This window comes from Balaenoptera borealis (genome assembly GCF_965194805.1).
Source record: "Balaenoptera borealis genome assembly, chromosome: 7".
Taxonomy (NCBI): domain Eukaryota; kingdom Metazoa; phylum Chordata; class Mammalia; order Artiodactyla; family Balaenopteridae; genus Balaenoptera; species Balaenoptera borealis.
Window position 1 is genome coordinate 72,323,553 of NC_138864.1, and position 27,055 is coordinate 72,350,607.

Sequence of the window (27,055 nt, forward strand, 5' to 3'; positions counted from 1 at the left end):
GCAAAACACCCAATAAGGCAAGACCAACTCCTTCCCCTTCCTTCTCTGTACTGTGCCCATCAGAGCTGTGAAAGTCGGAGTAACTACGCCAAGTCTGTAGGATGGATAATTCTTTATATATTTATATTTAATCTAATTATTTCCAAATGGGATTTGAGGGTGTTTGTTGATAAATACTGATCATTGTCAATACATGAGGACTTTTTATGAATTTAAGGAGCTCTACTCACAACCTAGACAACCAGACCCATTAATTCCCAAAACAACTCTGTGACGTAGGTCATTTACTTCGTCTGTCTCAGGCTGGCTGTAAGAAAAGGTTGAGATGACACAAGCTAAAACCTATGGCTACCTTTACTAAAGAAAACTCAGTTTACAGAGACTGAATTTGATGACTTCTTTGAAAAGATTCTTTGGTACCTGTAAGCAGTTCTCTAGGGCTATCACTAATAATTTTGGTGTTTGCAAGAAAGTCTTTATAGAGTCTGATTTATCTCTTCTTGGCATTCTACCATAATTCAGGCAGCTTCTATCAGATAAATTCTGGTACTAAACTGAGACATTATAGTATTCAGCAAATGAGCAAAGCTATTTGATTGTATAATTAGAATTCATCATTGTTATAATAATTCAGAGTTGTGATATGATTTTAACAAAGCAAAATTCACCCATTTGATAAGTTAAAATTGTTATGCTAGGCTGTGATTACAAAAAAAATCAACCAATCAACCAACAAATGAAAACAATTAAAATAAGTGACTATAAAACTCTATGTCATACACAGGGCAAAAATTTCTGAGGCTATAGTAGCTGGCTACACATATGCCAAAAGCCACCTCAGAAAATTCTTGAGCTAATAGTTCTTTTCACTCTGAATATGTTTTGGCTTCTAAAAGAGAGTACGATTGCATAATGTTTAAGGCACAGTCTCTGTTTTGCTAGTTACACTAGCTATATGATTTTGAGTGAATTATTTACCCAATACATAAGGTACTTGTGAGAATTAAAACACATGATCTATGTAAAAAGCTTACTCCAGTGTCAGACAAATATGAAGCACTTCATATGTATAAACTATCATTATCAGCATCATCATCATTTATCACCATCATCATAATCATAATGCAGGGGACACGGGTTCGAGCCCTGGTCCGGGAAGATCCCACATGCCGCGGAGCAACTACACCCATGTGCCACAACTACTGAGCCTGCGTGCCACAACTACTGAAGCCCGCATGTCTAGAGCCCGTGCCCTGAAACAAGAGAAGCCACTGCAGTGAGAAGCCAGCGTACTGCAATGAAGAGCAATCCCAGCTCACTGCAACTAGAGAAAGCCCACACGTAGCAACGAAGATCCAACACAGCCAAAAATAAATCAATAAATAAATTAATTAATTAATAATAATAATCATTTAAATGTAATCATCATCATGCCATCATCAGCATCACCACTGAAAAATACAAAACATACTTTCCTGTTTATCCTTATAAATCATAACATACTCTGTAATTTCCACCTCTATCTGAGTAAGTATAATTTCTGTAAATTCCATGATCTTAAGGGTTTTATCTAATTCACTACTGTATCCTTTAGGCCTAAACCAGTGCCCAGTACATAGAGGGAGCTCCAAATATTTTTGTTGTTGAATAAATAAATGCATACATACATTTACATATATGTTAATATGGATTATTTTTCATGACTGTAGAATTTTACAAGGATCTATTTCCTTCATTTTAAGTGTAACTTTTGCACAATAACTTTGGGGCCAATTTCTGAAATTTATAATCCACCTATTTTAATCCCTCCCTGTCCATTTTTATGTTCAATGAAATTATGCACTCTTTAATATTAGATTTTTTTTTTTTTTTTAAAGAAAAAGAGGTCATCATTTAATGTGTGTCTGAGCCAAAAGGAAAAGGAAGCATCAGTGAGGCTCTCCATTCTCCCAGTGTCAGTGAATGGTTTTTAATGGTCTGTGGATTCCTCCCTTCAGATTGAGTGTAGCTTGACTGGAAAAGGTGCTGCTGATGTCCTGGTCTTCCCTGGTTAGGACAGCTCAATGCGCAGAGTATGGTATGAGGTTTCACCCTAACAGGAGAGGGGCCCCAGCACTTTCCTTCTGTGATCCTCCCACTCCTTCTATTAAATCAAAGATATCTTCTCACTGGTCCCTGCTCTCCTAGACTGTTCTAATAGAAATAGGGGCTCACTTCTCACTGATCATCATCCTTCTAAGACTCAATTAGAAGAGATAAGGGTAGAGTATAACTATTACTGACTCAATATATTTGTCTTACTTGGTGGGATAAGCTTAAGAGATCAAACTGTATGATGATTAGTCATATCCTGTAAACTATACAAACTTATTACTGATTCGTATGATATTAATACCCAAATATACTTACTTTCAAAAGGCTATACATAGAAATATGAATTTTGTTCTATTTTTAAATTACTTTTATTTTTAAACTAGATAATATATTTGCAAGATCCCAAAATCAAAACTTTATGCAAAAATATACAATGAGAAATCTCCATCTCATCCTTTCCCACCTGACTATACCCAACATTGGCCCTAATAGGTAGCACTTTTTATTAGTTCCCTGTACAAACGTCCAAAGTTTATTTAAACAAATAAAAGCAGATGTAAATAGGTATAATATAATGTGCTCAACATGACTAATCATCAGGCAAATGCAAATCAAAACCACATTGATATATCACCTCACACCTGTTAGAATGGCTATTATCAAAAAGACTAGCAACAACAGTGTTGGTGAGGATGTGGAGAAAAAGGGACCCCTGTGCACTGTTGGTGGGAATGTAAATTGGTGCAAATAGTACAGAGCTTCCTCAAAAATTTAAAATAGAATTGCTATATGATCCAGCAATTCCACTTCTGGGTATTTATCCAAAGAAAATGAAAACATAAGCTTCTAAAAATATATGCATTCCTGTGTTCATTGCATCATTATTTACAATAGGCAAGATATGGAAACAATCTAAGTGTCCATTGATGGATGAATGGATGAAGAAATTGTGTTATAGATATACAATGAAATTATTATTCAGCCATAACAAAGGAAAGAAATCTTACCATGTAACAACATGGATGGACCTTTAGGGTATTATGTTTAGTGATATAAGTCAGACAGACAAAGATAAATACCATATGATCTCACTTATATGTGGAATCTAAAAAAAAAATAAGGAAAAGAAAAGAAAAGCAAACTCATTGATACAGGAGACTGAGTGGTGGTTGCTAGAGGTGGGGTGTTGAGAGAGTGAAATAGGTGAAGATGGTCAACAGGTACATGAAAATCTGACTGCAAAAATCACAGGAAATCAAGGAAGTGCAAATTTAGACAATAATGAGATACCAATTTGCAACCAATATACAAAATAAATGGTCTTGAAATACCAAGTATGGGTAAGCTTCGTATTGTTAATTCTGCCTAGAAATAGAAAAACCAATTTTGCTAATATAATATGAGTTCATAGAATCTAAGTCTCAAAGCACAAAGCACAATAACTATTTAATCAGATACTGAATGATTACAGAACTAGATATGTGGGAAGAAATTAAACCCATGATTTAAATTCTACTTAACAAATTCCCACTTACTGAAAGTTACTTTTACAATATATCCAAATACACAGTTACCATATTTTTTCATTTTCTTCCTAATGTAAGCTAATACATTTTTAGCAGCTGAACACTCTAAAATCAAGAGGATTTTATTACAATTCTATAGGTTTGCTGAGTTACTATGATGAAACAGTGAGAAAAAAACATAATTAGATTTAGTAGAAACATCTATGAGATTGGATATTTATTAAGGAAAAAAACTGAAGTGGGCTGACTAATTTGTCATACGGTTGAAAGTACATGAAAAGCAAACGCTAGGACTTGGAGGCATACATGACTGAATAGGTGAATGTGACTCATAGAAATTCAGGATCAGCCTTGTAATCCACAACTCTCAAGAAGTTAGGGGATACAGGTGCTGACTTGGCCCTCCCTGAAGGAAGCAAATGATTTGATCTACCTTCCCAATAACCAGAATAGATGTTTGCTTCCCTATACAACAGAAGAAAACCTTATGACTTGAAAGAAATGAAACAGCTCATTAAAGTAAAACTTTTCAAGCACCAAGGTACTAATCCCATGCCACCTTAAACGTTAAATAACTAATAGTAGCAATACATCCCAAATACTAATTGTTCTATGGTTGTTGGAAAAAATATATCTTTACTTTTTTAAACTCCACCGTGGAGTTGATCATGCTTTGGGATAAAATTATCCCTGGGCTCCCAGTAATCCCAATTGACGTCAACACTTGGAAAAAAGGCAGGAAACTGAAGGAAATAGTTCCAGCTCTTGGTCTGCTATAACCTGCTCTTTCAAAGGCCTGGGGTATCCTGTTCCTTCTCTGAGAGGGGAAGGAAGGTAGTTTCGGAATGAGGATGCTGATATACTTTAGGAAGCTTCTAGAGGTCACTGGCACCTCTCTGGTTTAATAAGGTACACCTATGCATATAAGCAGGAGGAAAGACCTCCTTGAGGAGAAACCTGGGCTTCTATGCCACACTGAAAATTGCAGGGCAAGTTAGTAACTAAACCCATTTAAGCTGGAGCTAACCTGTCAGGGTTTTGCTTGTCTTTCCTTTCACTTTAACCTGGAGCAATTTGCATCCAAAAAACAGAGGGAGAGGGGAAAAATGTGCAAAGAAAGGAAGAAAGGTCCTTTTCTTTGAGGTCGTGCTGCTGGTGCCTTCATGAAAGACTTGAGCAGGCCATATACTTTGTTGTTGCTTTTTTTGTTTGTTTTTTTCCAGCAACAGAGACGTCAATGGTTTAAAGGATGGGGGAGCTTACGTGTCTGAAGCAAGGTCCTGGAGTGACACCTCACTGTATAGTACGGACTGCAGGCGGGACAGGACAGCAGTCTTCACTCCGGGGGAAGGGTGGATGGGGAGGGGCCGGTGGAGGGTGTGTTGGGAGAGGTTACCAGTTATAGGGGAACTGACGTCAGGCCGGCTCATTAGTTACCAGGGAAACCAGTAGAGGGGCACGCCCCTCACCAGCCCTTTGCTAAGAACAATCACCAGCTGGGGCCTGGGGCAAGGACATAGGAAGGTCAGTCAGTCCCCTGCATAGGGTGTAGGTGAAGCAGGCCCTGGTCGGGCAGCGGATGTACAGAGAGCAAGAGAACAGCCATCTTGAGTGGCCTGACCCTACATTCCACCCCTACATACCCTGCAGAACTCTTACAATCTTGGTCCACAGCTTTTCCGAGATATCTTTGGGGCCAGGCCATATACTTTGGTGTGCTGCATCCTCAGGCTAAAACCTCTGTAGCTAGGATCCCATGGTGAAAAGTTAAGCTGTGAATCGGGAGAAAGTATTCACAACACCTGTCACCAGCAAAGGATGAGTGGCCAGAATACATGAAGAATTCCAACGAAGCAATGAGAAACAAGGCAAGCTAAGTTTAGAAAGTGGCAAAAGGTTAATTTGTCCCTTTGGAGAAAGAAAGGAGGCGAGCTTGGCCCGGGCCTGCTGGAAGAGGCTGGTAGGCATAGGCGCAGAGCTAAGCATCTGTGCCAATGCCCAATGCCACAGAACTGGAGGGTCGCCACGCCAAGACCTGGCGATCACGTTGGAGATGCGGCTCCCTGCGGGAGGACAGACCAGGGCTGGCCCCCAGGGGCTCCTCCTGATCCCCAGCCCCCTCCCTTTCTCCAGGCCACTACCGTAGCAACACTCTGAACAAAATCTGTATGACGATAAACCGGGAAGTGCTAGCGTAGACGTGGCTTGGCCTGGTTCCTGACTCAAATAATCTGACTCCATCACCTTTAGGAATTCTACTCACTCAGTTCCCTAATAGTTAATGTTAGATGAAAACATTCCAGGAGTCAGAACTCAGTGCTGTAAACCTCCTGAGATTTGAAGCAGAGAGAGCTGGATCTGAGACCTGATTTATCAAACCACCTAATCTTTAGACACAGGTCCCAAACACCCAAAAGGTTATGGGGAGAAGTATAAAAGGTAATGCAAAAAAAAAAGCTTTCTTAAATCACCAACACTCATTTTCCAGAGATAAAACTTTATTTGAGGCATCAAGCAATATACTGAAAGAGGTGAGTCATGCACAAGTGATGTCCTTATTCCCATAATCGTACATTTGATACTCTCTGTCCTCTTAAAAGGGGTGTGTAGTGCGCAAGATGAGAAGCACATAGCTTTCAGACAAAACCATATCTCTGTGAGCACTTAAGAAAGTCTCCTTTAAATTTTGTTGTTCCTTCTTTAAAAGGCACGTCGGTTTTATTTCAGAAAACTACAACAAACTACTTCTTCCACTGAGGAGGAAGTATCTCCCCAGAGTTATTTATGAAATAATGCAGCTGCCTTTTTCTTTAAAGGGATTCTTGTCTTCTGGAATTCCTTTCACCAGAGGATCTTCTCCAGAACGTTCTTCAATATAGTTCTTTATTTCTTCAGAACATTTAGACACCTTAAGGAGAAAAAGAAAGGAAAGAAAGAATGAATCAGGTCAGGATTGTTCAAACTTTGTCACCACCCTTTAGTGAAATTAATATAATTGGATACAACCAGAAGTTTTTAAATGAAAGAGAATAGAATAAAAATATTAGAGTGCAGCACAGAGGCTATATAATATATATGAATGATACAGTCTATGTAAAATATATTTCTTACTATGGTCAGGGTCAAAAAAGTTTGAAAGTCGCTGTATTAAAAAAATTACCTCCAAATGGACTTGAGGACACGGGGAGGGGGAAGTGTAAGCTGGGACGAAGTGAGAGAGTGTCATGGACATATATCCACTACCAAATGTAAAATAGATAGCTAGTGGGAAGCAGCCTCATAGCACAGGGAGATCAGCTCGGTGCTTTGTGACCACCTAGAGGGGTGGGATAGGGAGAGTGGGAGGGAGACACAAAAGGGAGGGGATATGGGGATATATGTATATGTATAGCTGATTCACTTTGTTATAAAGCAGAAACTAACACAGCACTGTAAAGCAATTATACTCCAATAAAGCTGCTAAAAAAAAAAAAATTACCTCCAGCATTTTCTATCCACTATGCCTCATATGATTTCCTTCCTCTGCTAAAATACAATTATGATGTGTCCACCATATTTTAGGAACTGAAACATACTTCACTTTCAATTTTCCATGCTAATGAACAGATGCAATAGTAGATACTCCCCAAATGTTTTGGGGTGTGTCCTGCAAAAAGTCTCACTTCCTGGGTATGTGCCAGGTTCTGCAATTTCGTAAAATGATAGAAGCATTGGAGAAAGTCTGACTCCGGAGAGGCTAATGTTGTCCAAAAGTACCCCCCCATCCCCACCCCATGTTTCTGCTCAGAATTGATCGTAAGAAAAGGCTTAGTCGGCTTATCTGAGGCTTGTGTTTATGTAAGTAGTTTAAACTTTTTCTGAATGGAGGAAGGATTGAATAGTTTCTTCAAAAACTCCATTCAAAAGAGACAGTTTGTAAGAGTGATTTTAGAAAAAGGGAGGGGAATAAACAAGAAAGAAAAAAAAAAGGATTACTGTCTTAATGAAGGCCTGCATTACTAGTAAGAAATTAGAAGTAAAAATTATAGAAGTTCCAGAAAATTCCAGTGGAGTCCTCTTAAAACTAGGCAAATGTTCCCATTGATTTTGTAGTCTAGATTAGTAATCTTCAAACTGTTTTAATGCTGATCACTAAAAAATGTTTGCATATGTATCCCAAAATGTACATAATTATTTACTTATAACTAAGTGCAGTTACTACTGTGTTAATACATCATGTATAATCATAAAATATAAACTAGAAATTATTAAAAGATGAGATTCTAAACTAGCCAAAAATATATCATTTTGCAATATACACACATATCAAATCACTATGTTATACGCCTAAAATTAACATAATGTTTCATGTCTATTATACCGCAATTAAAATTTTTTAAAAATCAAAAATTTAGTGTTTTACTCCCACACCTCAAAGATTCTTGGCACGTCAGTGTGGAGGCCTAGGTGATACAGTTAAAATGTGGCAAAATAAAATCTTTACAAATCTTTACAAGTACCATCCTCTCAGGTAATATTTGCTGTCAATCATTGCTGAAGTTCATTGTGCAGGCATTTTAAGTGAATTCTCAGAGGTGATGATGTAAGCGTCCATAAGCTGGGCTCTGTGGCCACAGAGAAATTTGTGGATAAGACTCATGTTTCCCCAAATTGTATCTGTTCTTAGAGAGGCTTCTTCATTCGGTTTCCAAAAAGATGTGTAACCTCCAGAAGTGAATAATGACTTCTCTGATGCATTTCCTTCCACGGTCAAGAGGATATGTTTGAACAACAACTAGCTAGAGCCAGAATTCAGCCTGTGAATTTTGTATCCTTGGCCTGAGCAGAGTACACAGCTCAGAAGTGAACAATTTATTGACAGAATAGCGGACTGGATATCAAGAAGACATGTGTTTTGGTGTTTTAATAAATAATTGCTCTATCATTATCTCTGGGGTCTTAAATAAAAGGCTGGTTAGCCTCCTCGGGATTCAGGTTTTTTAATCCTTAAAAGTGAGTGGGTTGAATGATCTCTAAGAGCCATGTTTTTCTAGCACTAACACTCTATAATTCAAAGTTCATAATGAAATGCTGGAATCTTATTATTAGGACGTAGATGGCTCTCCCTCTACCCTCTAAGGTTATCCCTGAAGTTTTCTCTCCCTCTGGCACAGACTTGGGGTTTCTGGAACTGGAAAGCCAATCCAGCAGGGTGTGTCCTGAGCAGTGGAGGGAGCTGGCAGGGAGGAACTGCTAATGAATGATACCTTTAACTTCCACACGGTCAGCTGCATCCAGGCCCCTGCCCAATTTCTAATTTGAAGCTTGATAACTGGAAGACACTTGTCTCTTTTTTTCCCTGTAAGTTCTGCACAGTGATACCAAATATCAAGATATTTCAACTTGGCACAGACAATGCTTTACTTCAATATATGCAACTCTGTTTAATTTGTAACCTCTGAGGTTCAATGCGTGAAAAAAATCTAAGTGATCAACAGATACCAAACTGTGGGCTTTGCCATCCACAGAATGGATGCCTTAAAGTTTCAAGAAACAATCCTATTCACTGGGTCCTGTAACTTTGGTTTTTCCTTTAAACACAGCAGTATTTTTAAAGCTACAGAAACTTTCAACATGTACAAAAAGGACTTTGAACTTCAAAATCCTGGAAGACTAGGGATTTGGAAGTTACAGATTAAATTTGAGAAAAGAAATGTATAAAGAGTAAAACACAAAAAAAGCCTGCCCCTTCCAAACATCACTCAAAATGTGCCTTCTGAGTAACAAGACTCTTGTTATGAACAGATTTACCATAACTAGAGCAGGAAGGTAAGTGAACGTATTAACCATACCTACTTCCTTTCCATTTTTTCCTTAACTTTTTCTAGTATTAGACCATAGAGAAATAAAATCAGTTTAAATTTTTCTTGCTGGGGAGAAAGGACTACGTTTCTTGCTGGGGAGAAAGGACTATTTTTCCCTTAAAAAATTATCTATCCAAAAACCTCTTCCTGGACTACAGGTTGCCTGATTGAGGAAAAAGGGAAGAAACGAAGGCCTGTATTCCCAGTAAAAACTTAAAGTAAAAATTACAAAGTCTCCAACAAATTTCAGTGGAGACTTCTGAACACTGGGACATATGTTCTAACAGAATTTGTAATCCACTTCAGTGGTCTCTAAAATTTCTAATCATGATCACGAAAAAGAATTTTTGTATGCAGTATAATTATTTGTTTATAAATAAATACAGATACTACTCTATAGGTACTAGTTCATTGCACATACTTACAAAACATAAAGTGGAAATTATAAAGGGATGAGATTTACAAATAAATAAAGATAGATACTGTAATGTTTTGCTCCCAAGCCCCAGTGGACTGTTCATCACACACTTCCTAGAGAGCCCTGATGAAACTCAAAACTAGGTAATTCAAGACTTACATTGTGATTTTTTTTTAAAACCTTTTAAATACCGTTCTTTCCCATTATGAAAAAGATCAAGGAACTAAGTAGCCATCTGCCTTTTCCCTACAGCTTGAGTAGTTTTTAAAACCAACTAACAGCAGGCAGAATTTCTTGTCTGTTCCCCTCATTCTCAAACATTTGGCTTTAAATTACTCATGAGATCCTTGCTCTCTCCTTTACCTCCTGTGATTTCCCCACATCAGCTGGCAGTTCCCAAGCACCACCAAAGCCCTTCTTCAAAAGAAGCTGCAGAAAAAAGGAAAAAAAAAAACCCGAAACAAAACCCCAAACCGTCCTCCCCTCCCCCCCGCCAAGAGCCAAAAACTGTTTTACTGCAACAAACTAGGAAAAGCTGACTTTAGTTCATTTCAGAGAAGGAAATATTCTGGGACATCCAACTTACCTGTTGTCTCTGCAGCTTGACTTCTTTGCGAAGTTGCTCAACTTCCATCTTCAGCTTTTCCTTTTCTGGCAAATCTTCGATGTGAAGGGCCGGCATTTTCGCCCCAGACTGGGCGCAGGGACAGCTGGGGAAGTGGAGCGGCTGGAAGTGCCGCAAACCAGGGCGCGTCCCGAACTAACTACGTTGCCTGCGCACCCGGCCAGCGCAGGAGGTGACAGCCTCCCCCAGGGCCCAGACGACGTCCCCTAACGCCAGTCCTGCCTAGCGTCCCAGGATCTTAAAACCCCTGCTCTTTTTCAGGTCTCCACTTCCCGAGGAGGCCTGCCCCCGGGAGCCCGAGGAGGGTTGAGTTTGCGAGGGGGCCCAAGGACGCAGAGAGGCTGCGCGCTGCGCTGCGCGGTCTCCCGCGGGGATGCTGGCCGGGCCCGCCCCGGCTCCCGACCCTGCCACGCCCGCGGGGCACCGGCCTGGGCTGGGGCCAAAGGGTTGGAGTTGAGCGAGCCCACCTTCCTGGAGAAACAACAAAAGTTTTACTTTTTGTTCCATTGCTTCCCGCCCACCAAGTCACATCCGGGTTTTGTTTGTGAAGCAAGAAAAGAAGGACACTACTCGGCAGGAAATAACGGCCCTTCACCTCTCCAAGAGTTTCAAAAATATACAGCATGTAACTTTCCTCCAGCTACATACATGTTTACTGTGGGAAATGTGGACGCTTAAGAAAAGGCCCAAGAGAAAAATGAAACTGAGCTGCAATCTCAGAAACGCCCATCACATCTGTTGATGTATACACACCCAGTCTGTTAAATGCCTGAAGCGGATTAACAAATTTTGGAACAAAAAGGGCATCGGGATGTGAATATTGTTTATAACTCGCACGGCCATTTTCTGACATTAATAAATTGGCATCCTCAACAGCAGAGTTTTATTCTTTCTTCAGGGGAATGTTTTGTAATGTTCAAAGTATAAGCGGATGATCCTAGAGAAGACAGACAGCAGAAACCTTGAAGTTCTTACCAGGAAGTATTTCTCCATTCCCCATCTGTCAAGGTTTGGGTGACACTTGACACCGAGGGTTTTGAATTCCTGGCTCAAGCATCTTCCTGGATGTTTGCAGTGGATCCGCTTAGTATTGGTTACTCCACTTTCTGGAAAGCACCATGCATCTAGCTGCTACTTTGTGAAGCCAGGAACAATGTCTGATGTGACAAACGTTTGCATGCAATACAAGGTTTCCCTTTGACTATCTAAAACCTTGTTAATGATGCTCAAAAGACTAGAAGAAAAATAAAGCATGTAGGAAGAAAAAATAAAGTATCCCAAGCAGTCAGATACATATTCCTTTCTCCCCAGAGATTACCTCCTGCCTATAGAGTCAAATTCAAGTTGAGTAGAGGCAGTAACTGAATATTTCAGGGAACTCGGCCTTAGACACCATAGCCATTCCCTGTTTTGTAAGCAGAGGTTTTTGTTTGTTCATAATTCCTCAACAGGCTCCACCCACTTATCCTCAATGAATATATTAGAATGAAAAGAACAATGAGCCCCTTGACCAGTACTCATGGATTGCGGTCCCTGCTCTGCCACTGGCCATCACTAGAAAAGTCACTTATTTCTTCCTGGATTTTGGTTTTCTAGTTTGTGAAATATGTCATGGGGTAGGGGAGGGGTGAATTAGCTAAGGTGAATTTCATTTCTGATTGTATTTATGTATCTACATCTGACACATCACTTTCACAAAGAAAAATATTTAGGAGCTTCATTTTCTGTATTTGAAATACCACACATTCCAGGATCTCCCAGGCTCAAAAAACTTGGATCAGCTGCAGGAGTTTTCCCTGTTAGCAAGCAGTGAGCCAAGACAAAAAGCTCACATCTGTTTCCAGAACTGATTTTTTGTTTTTTAATTTCCCCATTGCTTAAATTTAAAAGGTTGGTTAAAACTAGCTTAAATAAGTTAGTGAAAGTAAGTTAATGTGGCCTGAATTAAATAAGTTCAGCACCCAAATTAAATAAGTTGGTTAAGTAAATTAATGTTCGTCTGTTCCAAATCATAAGAATAGAGTTATTTTGGCCTTGAAATTTCTTCCCTGTGAAATCATCTAGTTGCATGCAGTGATATTTATAAATCCATAATGGTTCTTTAACTTCTTCCACAGTATTATGAGACTTAAATTAGAAATGAAATACATATTAGTATAATTAAAAAATTTATTCTTATCAAATAATTCACATGCTAATAATATCATATTAAGTAAATTGATTAAACTAAAATGAGTTGGGAAATGCTGACATCTCATGATCACACGTTTTGTTGTTGTTTGGTTTTAAATGGTAAAATGATGGGTACTTTTTTCTTTAAAAAACAAAAAAACAAAAAACAAGAGTATGTAGCTCCCTATTCCTAAGCACGGACTTCACCTCCTAGAGGGCAACCATGGTAAGCAATTTCTCGTGTATTCTCGAAGACATATTTCATCAGCAAAACATTTTGGATAAACAAATGTTAAAATCCATTATTAGTTGTATCCAATTATGTTAACTTTTTACTTATATTGTACATATTACCTCTAATAGAAGTTACTTTACAAAACAGTATGTGTAGAAACCATTCTGCAGTGAAGATGACAGATGTAATCAGAAATGAACCTTTATTAGCCCACTGTCTCTTGACAAATGTTTTAAAGAATCTGCTAAATTAAAAAAAAAAAATTGGGGGGCTTCCCTGGTGGCGCAGTGGTTGGGAGTCTGCCTGCTAGTGCAGGGGACACGGGTTCGAGCCCTGGTCTGGGAGGATCCCACATGCCTGGAGCAACTGGGCCCGTGAACCACAGCTGCTGAGCCAGCGCGTCTGGAGCCTGTGCTCCGCAACAGGAGGGGCCGCGATGGTGAGGGGCCCGCGCACCGCGGTGAAGAGTGGCCCCCACTTGCCGCAGCTGGGGAAAGCCCTCGCACAGAAACCAAGACCCAACATAGCAATCAATCAATCAATCAATCAATAAATCTTAAAAAAAAAAAAAAAATTTAACCATGTGGTTATTTTCACTTTTAAAGTATAAAAGAGCAAAGACTATGACATATTTACCTTGTCATGTAAAGAAAGGGAAAACAGCTCTTTGACTATTTTTCTAATGTATTAAGTATGCTGTTAAAAATCCATGTAAAGAAAAGTCTATAAGCAAATGTTGAGGTTAATTTCATTGGAGTTGATTTAATATAACATGAGCTCAAAAAAAGTCAGGGTTCTGGTTTTATTTTATCTTGTGATTTTTTCAAGACATAGATCCTTTCTGCCTCTGTTCTGTAGTATAAATAAAACTAGGTTACCTCCCAAATTCTGCTCTTCTAAAATTTATAAAGTAAATGGTGACTGTTTAGGCCATGAAAATGATTGTTTCTTTATGGGAAATATTTAACCCACATTTGATGTACTCGGTTCATTTGATATTGGTTCAATTTATTATAAGATTCCTTTTCCAGATAAAAATAATAGGAAATCACAGGATGACCAGGTCTGATGTTCCAATTTACATTAACAATTACTTACAATTCATGGTATCAAAATGATTTACCAATTCTGTCCATACAAGAGTTTAATTTCTACTGCATATAATTGGTCTTTTTCATTACTCAGTTTAACGTCTTCCTTGTGACAATACATTCTTTTAAGAATTTAGGAAGTTTGAAATTAGCCTTGTTTTGAAATTGGGCTAAAATCAAATCAATCCAAATTAAAATAACAGTGAGGGTTTTTGTTTTTTTTTTCTTGCTAAAGTTTAAACTCACTTATATGTGCAATGGTGGCCCTGGAATAATAACTTCTGAAAAAAACCCAGAGTCACTGACTGCCAGTTGTAGCTGTGTAGGCTGAGGGACATTCATGATTTTATTTCCTTCTTCCTGGACCATCTTTCTCTATACATCTTTCCTATAATTTTTATCTTATTCAAATTTCTGCTGACAATCTGTATTTTTAAGCAACAGGAATTTTACCCTATGGTTGATTTAATCATTTGTTAAGCCAATAAGAACTCTGAGTTATACAATATAAAAAATACCTACCTTGCCTGCTTTTAATTGAACACTTATTAAGTTAATTAAATTGTAGAGACAATTTATTAATTGATATGGCAGTTTCAAAGATGAACAGAGTTTCTGACTTGGGAAATTTATAGTATAGCATTGATATTAAGACAACCATATAAATTATAGTAAGAGAAAGCAAAGTAATGTTAAATGACTTAAGAGATATACGCTGGGAATGGAATGAGAGACTGAGATAGTTTTTAGTGAGCCTCAGAAGAGGGGTAGGATTTCAAAAGGCTGAAATGAGGTGGAGTGGAGGGACATTTTAGGTGGAGAGATCAGTATGACTAAATCCAGGTGAGAAAATGAGGTGGCACGTCAGGGATTATTTAATAGTTAAGTCTGTTGACTACAGGAAGTCTAAAGGTTTTGTAATAATAGAAGACATTTATTACTTTTTTTCTATATGTTTATCTCCTATCTAAATGATTTTATATAGTCACATAAGGATCCACCTTAATCCATTTTACAAAGTTCAAGTGTTGAAATTACTTATCTGAAGGTCTCAGCTATAAAGTGGATGAGTCAGGGTTTTAATGTAGCATCTTCTGGCTCCCGAATCTATTTCCAGTTGTTAGATGAAAGGTAGAGATGTTGTTAGGACTATACATGTTACTAAATGCCAAAGCCAAGACTTCATATTTTTTTAATCAGAAAAAAATATATATATTGAACACTTAATAAACATTAAATGGCACATGGAAAAAGCTCCTAGAGATAGATCACAATTAAACAAACAAATAGATAAAATATATAGGATGCTAGAAGGTGGTGGGTACTATGGAGGAAAATTAGAGTGGGAAAGGGAGATAGGGAGTGCTGGGGGTGAGGTTGGAGAGGGTTTTCGTAATTTTACACGGGGGAGAAAACCTTCTCCTGAGGAAAAAAGACAAGACTCCTGTAGTTTATCTTGGAATCCCTTAATACACAAAGCATGTTTTGTAATAGTGAAGAATCTTTTGTATTCTATTACAAGTTAATCACTAAAGGGATATTGCCTATAAGCTTAAATTATACATAATGGCCCATATTTGGGAACCCTGCCTCCTAGGTAATATGCATTTAGCTAAAATACCTTTGTTTAGCTCACAGGAAACATCCTGACCAGGCCCACCTGTGAACGATGGCAGGTAGGAAGAAATGAATACATCCCCTCCAGAGGCTGATGGGAACCAGGAAATGTTTGACTTTCACTCCCTCCCCTTTTAGTATAAAAGACGCCTGAATTCTAACTCAGGCAAGATGGTTCTTTGGGACACAAGCCCACCATCTTTTTTAGTTTGCTGGCTTTCCGAATAGAGTTGTTTATTCCTTTTGCCTGAAGAACTCATCTCTTGATTATTGGCCTGTCGTGCAGCAAGCAGTACGCGCTTAGACTCAGTTAACAGTTTGATATGTGTTGGAGTGTGTTGCTAGCGATTCATCCAGAGATCTAGAATCTGGCCCTGAGAAATTCGCCAGTTCATTTCTCTGATTCTCGATTTTCTCCATGCCAAGATGAAGGGGTTGGACAAGAGTCAACAGATCTTTGCTGAACATTTACTCTGGCCAGAGTAGGAGGGCACTGTGCTAGGAGCCAAACCTGAGACGACCTTTAGATTCCCTTCCAGGCCCAATTGTAGGTAACTCTTATCTTGTTTTTTAAAAGGATGACAATCAATTAGCATTTCTGAGTATTCTGATTACTAATGTATCTAAAAACAGCACTGTAAATGTGGGATAGCAACAAAGAGACACTAACAACAAAAATAGTTTCCGAGTTGGGGTAGTTTACACTTGTCATTTGTTAAAGAAACATAGGCAAGTTATCTCTTAGTCATTAGCACAAAGGTAGTGAAATCTGGCTTATGAAAACTCAGTTAAGATGCCGGGAGGAAACTGATTAGGAAGATGATGCAGGTGATGGCTATTATTCTATCATCTTGCCCTTACACTGCTGCAGAAAAAAAGGACTATACTGGTGAGTCTTCGTGGGGAGGGGAGGGAATAGCATGCATCTTAAAGGATTCTAAATATTTTGTCTAGTTCTGTTCCCAGTAATAATACTAGTTAACACTTATTGGGTCTTACTACATGTCAGACAATATGCTAAGTGCTGTAGTTACCCTAGTATAATATTTAACCACCATGAAAAAGGGGGTTGGATCATTATTATCCCTATCCTACAGTAGAAGAAACTGAGATTAAGTAATTTATCCAAAGTCAGGCAGGCAGTAAAGTGCCAGAGCCAGACCTTTCTGGCTTCTCATGACCTTTATTTGAGTGCTGCTTAAATCCACCATGCTCCATGACCACAGACTGAACCCTTAATCCAACTGGCATTCTGGGAAAAAGTCATGTCATTGGTGACAAGTAGAACTGGTAAGAATGCAGAAAGAGGTTATGTTAAAACCATTGCTGCTGACTGCGGGTTGAGAAAGGGAAACAAAAAACAAAACATCAACAACAAAACTCTTCACAGCATACATTCTGCCAAGATAGGTTTTCCGTGAATCAAAAGAATAGATTTCTTAATTCTCTACGTAAGTGAAAGGTTGGGGAAAATACAAGTCTAACCATGAAATTAAGAGTGCTGAAAGGTAATGGAGAAACATAAAACATTAACTATATGCTGGCATCCAGAATAATATAGACTCATTTATAAAACATATTATTAAAGAAATGGGTCAATCAATATTTGTTGTCAATTATGTGTTAAACCCTGTGCTAAGTACTTTAAGAAAAGCATAGATTTATGCATTATCACAGTTCAAATTTTATTAAATGCTCATATTTATAATTTAAAAATTCATGTACATGCTTAATAGTACTATTACATATGACCAAATAGTATGTCATTAAAGCTCAGGATATTCCATGGAATTAAAAAAATTTTTTTTATGAAATCACACAGCCTCCTTTCAGCTCCTTGAAGGGATTTTTGTCCTCTGGGATACCCTTTACTAATGGATCCTCCCCAGATCTTTCTTCAACATAATCCCTTACTTCTTCACAACATTTGGACACCTTAAAGGAAAAAAAGAAAGAGATGACTCATTTGGCTTAATAGAGAATACTGCAGAATCCAAGAATGCATTTATAATAATAATTTTTGTGTGTGTTCTATCTTTTTAATGTGATTCTGCTTTCTGCCAATGCATTTGTACTTTCTACCAGAGAAGAAGAAATAGCTGCTCCCTGCCCTGCCCTTGTGGATATCTCTGGGCAAAGGCTAACTAGCTGCCATACTCCAGCTAAGGGCTTTCAGCGCACGCCGCCTCCAGCTTCTTTAGAGGAGACAGGGTCCAAGGATCAGAACACAGCTGACAACACAAGTCAAGAACATTACCAGAGTGAGCATTGATTAAATCGTTTTCTTCAGTCCAAAAATGTGACCTGTGAAGGTGGAAGGGAATGAATAATTGTTAAATTCCAGGCTTATCACCACTCCTGGATTCTCAGAAGTATACACATGTAATTTTATTTTAAGCTTGTCTACAATGATTGATCATGATTGTGAACTTGAAGGTGAGCTCCAAAGGGACCTTTGGCTGATTTGTTCACATGTATCCCAGGCATCTAGAACAGAGCCTGCATTTAGTTGGTGCTCAGTAAATAAATATTGGCTGAACTAAATCATTCGTTTTGTTTATGAGCTTGCTCCTTAGTCGTCTGCTCCCTTATAGTAATGACTCTGTGAAAAATCAGGCTTTAGTATTTTAATGGACTCAGCCAGAGCCTGTTAATGTACCATGTAACATACTGTTTAGAGAGAGGCAAAGTTCTATACATGTGTAAGTATGAGTACGTGTATGTGTGTGTATGTGTGTGTGTGTGTATACACATGCATATACACACATGGGACCAAATTATTCATTTCTGTTAACTGTCAACTTGTTTTGTTTTCACTTAATTTATCCTTCATGACATTAACACAAAACTGCTTCATTTCTGGCAGTCCATGAAGTGACCATTCTGTAAGTTACCTAAGGAATTTATTGTTTTGTTTTAATAAAATCTTCACACCATTTTTGCATGAAAGATCTAAGCAACATTAGACAGAAGACTTGAGATTACTTCGAACTCTGCAAACTCATTATCTACATATTAGAGCAGATCATTTCTAATCGGGGGCAGGGCATTGGTCAGGTGGCTCCTTCACAGGACGATACTTGGAGTTTATGCACACGTCTGAAATATGTAACACTTTAGATTCACTTTTTTCCTCCTCAAAATTCAAACTTGAGATTTAGATTCACTTTTTCCCCCGTCTTCCAAACACCAGCTCTTTGGGCCCCAACCAGTTGTCAGGAACAGGACTCAGTGAGGGGTTAGTTTTGACAGTGTCTGGCTAGGATCTGAGGATATGGAGGAGCAACAGACTACCTAAAATCCTATGTGAGTGTATGTGCTTCAAAATTATTTCACAGAGCCTTATTATAAGTGTATATATAGTTTAATACAGGATTACATGGCATGGTGGAAAGAGCATGGGCATTGGATTCAGGCCATCCCAGGTTTGATTTTGACTCTACCCACTTACCAGCAGCTGTGTGTCCTTAGTTAAAATAGTTTATCTAAGGTATAGTTACTTCATCTATGAAATAGGAGAAGCAACACAGACTGCATTAAGTACCTGGCATACATAGATAGTCAATCAAATGGTAGCTATTACTATAAAGATTGCTTTTAGTTTTTGCCTATTATATTCGCTTATAGTCATCGCAAATCTTTCAGCTTTAGAAACTGGATGCAAAGAGTTGTCTTACTCTGACAATAATGTTGCCTTAACAGCAAAGTAGGTTGAGGCATGTTATGAATCAGTCTGGTTCACAGATATAAATAATAATTTTTAAAGTAATAATAATTACATATTGTTACTATTCCCATTTTATAGAAGAAGAAACTGGCACAGATGAGTTAGCTTATTTAAGTGAGTATTACACAGGAAGTAAGTTGTAGAGCCACAATCTGAACCAGGAATATGGCTCCAGAGGATACCCACTTACCCGTACTGTGATGACACTATGCTATCCTGTGTCAGAGCTCTGGGTTCAGGCCTGGAAAGTTCTGTGTGTGTGCATGTGTGTGTAGTTTTGGCAGTCTGATATTAGATTAAATTGACTTCCAAGAGCAAAGACACATTGAGTAATAGGGCAAAGAAACCCCAAAACCTGACAAATGGGGATGGATGTGATATTTATCGAAAACAAAAACTCCCAGGTGAACTTGCCACAAGTGAATAGTAAACATGATGACAACCAAACTGCCTACAAAACAATCCTGAGTATATAAATAACAAAACAGCTTTTGGATGTTTCAAATAAAGAAGAAAAAGATAACCCTCCTTTACCTCAAAAGTTTATTTTCCCCAAATTACAAACATAAGGATTTAAACTTTTTTGGTGTGTGTTCCAAGCTTCTGTGCTGTTTACAGATTTAATTTTATCTTTACAGCAATACATGTTTTGCCTGTATGGAAAGGGCAACAGGGAAGTCTGAGACAACTATAAACATAAAAGAAGCCAAAATTCCAATTTTTACTGGGACTAAAAGTTTTGAGCAAAGTATGAAGATAATACAAGCTCCTTTTTTCGCTTTGGCCTGATGAGGTTTTTTTGTTTTTGTTTTTTTTAAGAAATATGAAATATACTCTTATCACTTGTGGAGGAGTTTTTGTTCTACTGATGTTCCCAAAACAAAGAAATCTAAAATACTTATCTACATTTTCTAAGCTTCAGTCACTGTTTGGTGGAAACTTTTATTCCTTTGCCATTTCTCCTCCTTCTACTGGCAGAGGACTTTTGGTAACCATTTCTAAGATCTGACAAATGTTTTTAGGAGAAACCAGTGAGTTCTTGTGCGTGAACTCATTTTTATTTGCAAAGAAGGAATAGAATGTATTCATTCATTACTGGCCATGACAGTGCTGGAGGGGATGTCTTGGCTAAAAGTATTTGAACAATATCAAATAAAGAGAAGCTTATCAATTTAGAAAAGTAAAAACGAAATGCCTGTATGCATTGCTTTACTTTATTGCTTAGCTAAAATATGACGTCTCATATTCTTCATTTTATTTTTCTTTCCCTTTTATTTAAAACAACTCTATAGGAGGACGCTTCAAGATGGCAGAGGAGTAAGACGTGGAGATCACCTTCTTCCCCACAAATACATCAGAAATACATCTACATGTGGAACAACTACAGAACACCTACTGAATGCTGGCAGAAGACCTCAGACTTCCCAAAAGGCAAGAAACTCCCCTGGGTAGGGCAAAAGAAAAAAGAAGAAACAGAGACAAAAGAATAGGGATGGGACCCGCACCAGTGGGAGGGAGCTGGGAAGGAGGAAAGGTTTCCACACACTAGGAAGCCCCTTCACTGGTGGAAAAGGGGGGGTGGGTGTGGGGGAAGCTTCGGAGCCACAGAGGAGAGTGCAGCAACAGGGGTGCAGAGGGCAAAGCGGAGAGATTCCCGCACAGAGGATCGGTGCTGACCAGCACTCACCAGCCCGAGAGGCTTGTCTGCTCACCTGCCGGGGCGGGCAGGGGCTGGGAGCTGAGGCTTGGGCTTCGGAGGTCAGATCCCAGGGAGAGGACTGGGGTTGGCTGCATGAACACAGCCTGAAGGGGGCTAGTGAGCCACAGCTAACCCTGGAGGGAGTCGGGAAAAAGTCCAGAACTGCCTAAGAGGCAAGAGACCACTGTTTTGAGGTGAGTGAGGAGAGGGGATTCAGAGCACCGCCTAAACAAGCTTCGGAGATGGGCGTGAGCTGCAGCTATCAGCGTGGACACCAGAGACGGGCATGAAACGCTAAGGCTGCTACTGCAGCCACCAAGAAGCCTGTGTGCAAGCAAAGGTCACTATCCACACCTCCCCTGCCGGGAGACTGTGCAGCCCGCCACCGCCAGGGTACCGTGATCCAGGGACAACTTCCCCGGGAGAACACATGGCACGCCTCAGGCTGCTGCAACATCATGCCGGACTCTGCCACCGCAGGCTTGCCCTGCACTCCGTACCCCTCCCTCCCCCACCGGCCTGAGTGAGCCAGAGCCCCTTAATCAGTCACTCCTTTAACCCCCTCCTGTCTGGGCGAAGAACAGACACCCTCAGGTGACCTACACTCAGAGGCGGGGCCAAATCCAAAGCTGAACCCCAGGAGCTGTGCGAACAAAGAAGAGAAAGGGAAATCTCTCCCAGCAGCCTCAGGAGCAGCGGATTAAATCTCCACAATCAACTTGATGTACCCTGCATCTGTGGAATACCTGAACAGACAACGAATCATCCCAAAACTGAGGTGGTAGACTTTGGGAGCAACTGTAAACTTGAGGTTTGCTGTATGTGACTGACTAGTTTCTGATTTTTATGTTTACCTTAGTTTAGTTTTTAGTGCTTGTTATCATTGGTGGATTTGTTTATTGGTTTGGTTGCTCTCTTCTTTTTTTTTAATTACTTTTTTATTCTAATAATATTTAAAAAATTTTTAATTTTAATAACTTTATTTACTTGTTTTCTTTCTTTCTTTTGTTTTTCTCCCTTTTCCTCTGAGCCGTGTGGCTGACAGGGTCTTGGTGCTCCGGCGGGGTGTCAGGCCTGAGGCTCTGAGGTGGGAGAGCCAAGTTCAGGACAGTGGACAACCAGAGACCTCCTGGCCCCACGTAATATCAATCGTGAGAGCTCTCCCAGAGATCTCTGTCTCAACGTTAAGACTCAGCTCCACTCAACGACCAGGAAGCTCCACTGCTGGACACCCCATGACAAACAACTAGCAAGACAGGAACACAACCCCACCCATTAGCAGAGAGGCTGCCTAAAATCATAATAAGTTCACAGACACTCCCAAACTCAGCACCGGACACAGTCCTGCCCACCAGAAAGACAAAATCCAGCCTCATCCACCAGAACACAGGCACCAGTCCCTTCCACCAGGAAGCCTACACAACCCACTGAACCAACCTTACCCACTGGGGCAGACACCAAAAACAATGGGAACTATGAACTTGCAGCCTGTGAAAAGGAGACCCCAAAGAGAGTAAGTTAAGCAAAATGAGAAGACAGAGAAATACGCAGCAGATAAAGGAGCAAAGTAAAAACCCAGCAGACCAAACAAATGAAGACGAAATAGGCACTGTACCTGAAAAAGAATTCAGAGTAATGATAGTAAAGATGATCCAAAATCTTGGAAATAGTATGGAGGAAATACAAGAAACATTTAACAAGGACCTAGAAGAACTAAAGAGAAAACAAACAATGATGAACAACACAATAAATGAAATTAAAAATTCTCTAAAAGGAATCAATAGCAGAATAACTGAAGCAGAAGTACGGATAAGTGACCTGGAAGATAAAATAGTGGAAATAACTACCACAGAGCAGAATAAAGAAAAAAGAATGAAAAGAATTCAGGACAGTCTCAGAGACCACTGGGACAACATTAAATGCACCAACATTCGAATAATAGCGGTCCCAGAAGACGAAGAGAAAAAGAAAGGGACTGAGAAAATATTTGAAGAGATTATAGTTGAAAACTTCTCTAACATGCGAAAGGAAATAGTCAGGTCCAGGAAGTGCAGAGAGTTCCATACAGGATAAATCAAAGGAGAAACACTCCAAGACACATATTAATCAAACTATCAAAAAATAAAAACACAAATAAAAAATATTAAAAGCAGCAAGGGAAAAGCAACAAATAATATACAAGGGAATCCCCATAAGGTTAACAGCTGATCTTTCAGCAGAAACTCTGCAAGCCAGAAGGGAGTGGCAGGACATATTGAAAGTGATGAAAGGGAAAAACCTACAACCAAGATTATTCTACCCAGCAAGGATCTCATTCAGATTCAACAGAGAAATTAAAACCTCTACAGACAAGCAAAAGCTAAAGGAATTCAGCACCACCCAACCAGCTTTACAACAAATGCTAAAGGAACTTCTCTAGGCAGGAAACACAAGAGAAGGAAAAGACCTACAAAAACAAACCCCCAAAATTAAGAAAGTGGTAATAGAAACATACATATCGATAATTACCTTAAATGTAAATGAATTAAATGCTCCAACCAAAAGACACAGACTGGCTGAATGGAAAGAAAAACAAGACCTGTATACATACTGTCTACAAGAGACCCACTTCGGACCTAGGGACAAATACAGACTGAAAATGAGGGGATGGAAAAAGATATTCCATGCAAATGGAAATCAAAAGAAAGCTGGAGTAGCAATTCTCATGTCAGACAAAATAGACTTTAAAATAAAGACTATTACAAGAGACAAAGAAGGACATTACATAATGATCAAGGGATCAGTCCAAGAAGAAGATATAACAATTGTAAATATTTGTGCACACAACATAGGAGCACCTCAATACATAAGGCAAATGCTAACAGCCATAAAAGGGGAAATCGACAGTAACATAATCATAGGAGGGGACGTTAACACCCCACTTTCACCAATGGACTGATCATCCAAAATGAAAATAAATAAGGAAAAACAAGCTTTAAATGATGCATTAAACAAGATGGACTTAATTGATATTTATAGGACATTCCATCCAAAAACAACAGAATACACTCTCTTCTCAAGTGCTCATGGAACATTCTCCACAATAGATCATGTCTTGGGTCACAAATCAAGCCTTGGTAAATTTAAGAAAAATGAAATCGTATCAAGTGTCTTTTCCAAGTACAACGCTATGAGACTAGATATAAATAACAGGAAAAAATCTGTAAAAAATACAAACACATGGAGGCTAAACAATACACTACTTAATAACCAAGAGATCACTGAAGAAATCAAAGAGGAAATCAAAAAATACCTAGAAACAAATGACAATGAAAACACAATGACCCAAAACCTATGAGATGCAGCAAAGGCAGTTCTAAGACGGAAGTTATAGCAATACAATCCTACCTCAAGAAACATCTCAAATAAACAATCTAACCTTATACCTAAAGCAATTACAGGAAGAAGAACAAAAAACCCCTAAGTTAGCAGAAGGAAAGAAATCATAAAGATTAGATCAGAAATAAATGAAAAAGAAATGAAGGCAACAATAGCAAAGATCAATAAAAGTAAAAGCTGGTTCTTTGAGAAGATAAACAAAATTGATAAACCATTAGCCAGACTCATCAAGAAAAAAAGGGAGAAGACTCAAATCAACAGAATTAGAAATGAAAAGGGAGAAGTAACAAGTGACACTGCAGAAACACAAAGGATCATGAGAGATTACTACAAGCAACTATATGCCAATAAAATGGACAACCTGGAAGAAATGGACAAATTCTTAGAAAAGCACAACCTTCTGAGACTGAACCAGGAAGAAACAGAAAATATAACCAGACCAATCACAAGCACTGAAATTGAAACTGTGGTTAAAAATCTTCTAACAAACAAAAGCCCAGGACCAGATGGCTTCACAGGCGAATTCTATCATACATTTAGAGAAGAACTAACACCCATCCTTATCAAACTCTTCCAAAATATAGCAGAGGGAGGAACACTCCCAAACTCATTCTATGAGGCCACCATCAACCTGATACCAAAACCAGACAAATATGTGACAAAAAAAGAAAACTATAGGACAATATCAATGATGAACATAGATGCAAAAATCCTCAATAAAATACTAGCAAACAGAATCCAACAGCATATTAAAAGGATCATACACCATGATCAAGTAGGGTGTATCCCAGGAATGCAAGGGTTCTTAAATATATGCAAATCAATGTGATAAACCACATTAACAAATTGAAGGATAAAAACCATAAGATGATCTCAATAGATGCAGAAAAAGCTTTTGACAAAATACAACACCCATTTATGATAAAAACTCTCCAGAAAGTAGGCATAGAGGGAACTTATCTCAACATAATAAAGTCCATATATGACAAACCCACAGCCAACATCGTTCTCAATGGTGAAAAACTGAAACCATTTCTTCTAAGATCAGGAACAAGACAAGGTTGTCCACTCTCACCACTATTATTCAACATAGTTTTGGAAGTTTTAGCCATGGCAATCAGAGAAGAAAAAGAAATAAAAGGAATACAAATCGGAAAGGAAGAAGTAAAGCTGTCACTGTTTGCAGATGACATGATACTATACATAGAGAATCCTAAAGACGCTACCAGAAAACTACTAGAGCTAATCAATGAATTTGGTAAAGTAGCAGGATACAAAATTAACTCACAGAAATTTCTTGCATCCCTATACACTAATGATAAAAATCTGAAAGAGAAATTAAGGAAACACTCCCATTTACCACTGCAACCAAAAGAATAAAATACCTAGGAATAAACCTACCTAAGGAGACAAAAGTCCTGTATGCAGAAAACTATAAGACACTGATGAAAGACATTAAAGATGATACCAACAGATGGAGAGATATACCATGTTCTTGGATTGGAAGAATCAACATTGCGAAAATGACTCTACTACCCAAAGCAATCTACAGATTCAGTGCAATCCCTAGCAAACTACCAATGGCATTTTTCACAGAACTAGAACAAAAAATTTCACAATTTGTATGGAAACACAAAAGACCCCGAATAGCCAAAGCAATCTTGAGAAAGAAAAACGGAGCTGTAGGAATCAGGCTCCCGGACTTCAGACTATACTACAAAGCTACAGTAATCAAGACAGTATGGTACTGGCACAAAAACAGAAATATAGATCAATGGAACAGGATAGAAAGCCCAGAGATAAACCCACGCACATATGGTCACCTTATCTTTGATAAAGGATGCAAGAATATACAGTGGAGAAAAGACAGCCTCTTCAAAAAGTGGTGCTGGGAAAACTGGACAGCTACATGTAAAAGAATGAAATTAGAACACTCCCTAACACCATACACAAAAATAAACTCAAAATGGATTAAAGACCTAAATGTAAGGCAAGACACTATAAAACTCTTAGAGGAAAACATAGGCAGAACACTCTATGACATAAATCACAGCAAGATCCTTTTTGACCCACCCCCTAGAGAAAGGGAAATAAAAACAAAAATAAACAAATGGGACCTATGGAAACTTAAACACTTTTGCACAGCAAAGGAAACCATAAAGAAGATGAAAAGACACCCTCAGAATGGGAGAAAATATTTGCAAACGAAGCAAATGACAAAGGATTAATCTCCAAAATATATAAGCAGCTCATGCAGCTCAATATGAAAAAAAATAAAACAACCCAGTCCAAAAATGGGCAGAAGACCTAAATAGACATTTCTCCAAAGAAGATATACAGATTGCCAAAAACACATGAAAGGATACTCAATGTCATTAATCATTAGAGAAATGCAAATCAAAACTACAATGAGGTATCACCTCACAACAGTCAGAATGGTCATCATCAAAAAATCTACAAACAATAAGTGCTGGAGAGGGTGTGGAGAAAAGGAAACCCTCTTGCAGTGTTGGTGGGAATGTAAATTGATACAGCCACTATGGAGAACAGTATGGAGGTTCCTTAAAAAACTAAAAATTGAACTACCATACGACCCAGCAATCCCACCACTGGGCATATACCCTGAGAAA

General features: G+C 38.7%; 2 protein-coding genes and 1 long non-coding RNA gene across 10 annotated transcripts in view; all 3 read right to left on the reverse strand.

Moving 5' to 3' along the window:
- Positions 1–5,928, reverse strand: part of LOC309631815 — a 63,499-nt gene extending 57,571 nt beyond the window's left edge. Inside the window, exon 1 of the long non-coding RNA XR_014246575.1 lies at positions 4,884–5,928. This is a non-coding gene — a long non-coding RNA (uncharacterized lncRNA). The remainder of the gene's footprint in view (positions 1–4,883) is intronic.
- Positions 5,929–6,097: 169 nt separating this feature from the next.
- Positions 6,098–11,002, reverse strand: GNG11 (G protein subunit gamma 11). The gene is made up of 2 exons (XM_082398708.1): positions 10,468–11,002; positions 6,098–6,528 (listed from the first exon to the last, which is right to left on the reverse strand). The coding sequence occupies exons 1-2, from the start codon at positions 10,561–10,563 to the stop codon at positions 6,403–6,405; spliced, it is 222 nt and encodes a 73-aa protein (XP_082254834.1). The 5' UTR covers positions 10,564–11,002; the 3' UTR covers positions 6,098–6,402.
- A 6,287-nt stretch (positions 11,003–17,289) lies between these two features.
- GNGT1 (G protein subunit gamma transducin 1) overlaps positions 17,290–27,055 on the reverse strand; it is a 293,847-nt gene continuing 284,081 nt past the window's right edge. For all 8 annotated transcript variants that reach the window (XM_082398676.1, XM_082398678.1, XM_082398682.1 and 5 more), the window contains one exon: positions 17,290–17,556. In XM_082398676.1, the coding sequence (XP_082254802.1) occupies positions 17,428–17,556 (129 nt within the window). In that variant the 3' untranslated portion in view covers positions 17,290–17,427. The remainder of the gene's footprint in view (positions 17,557–27,055) is intronic.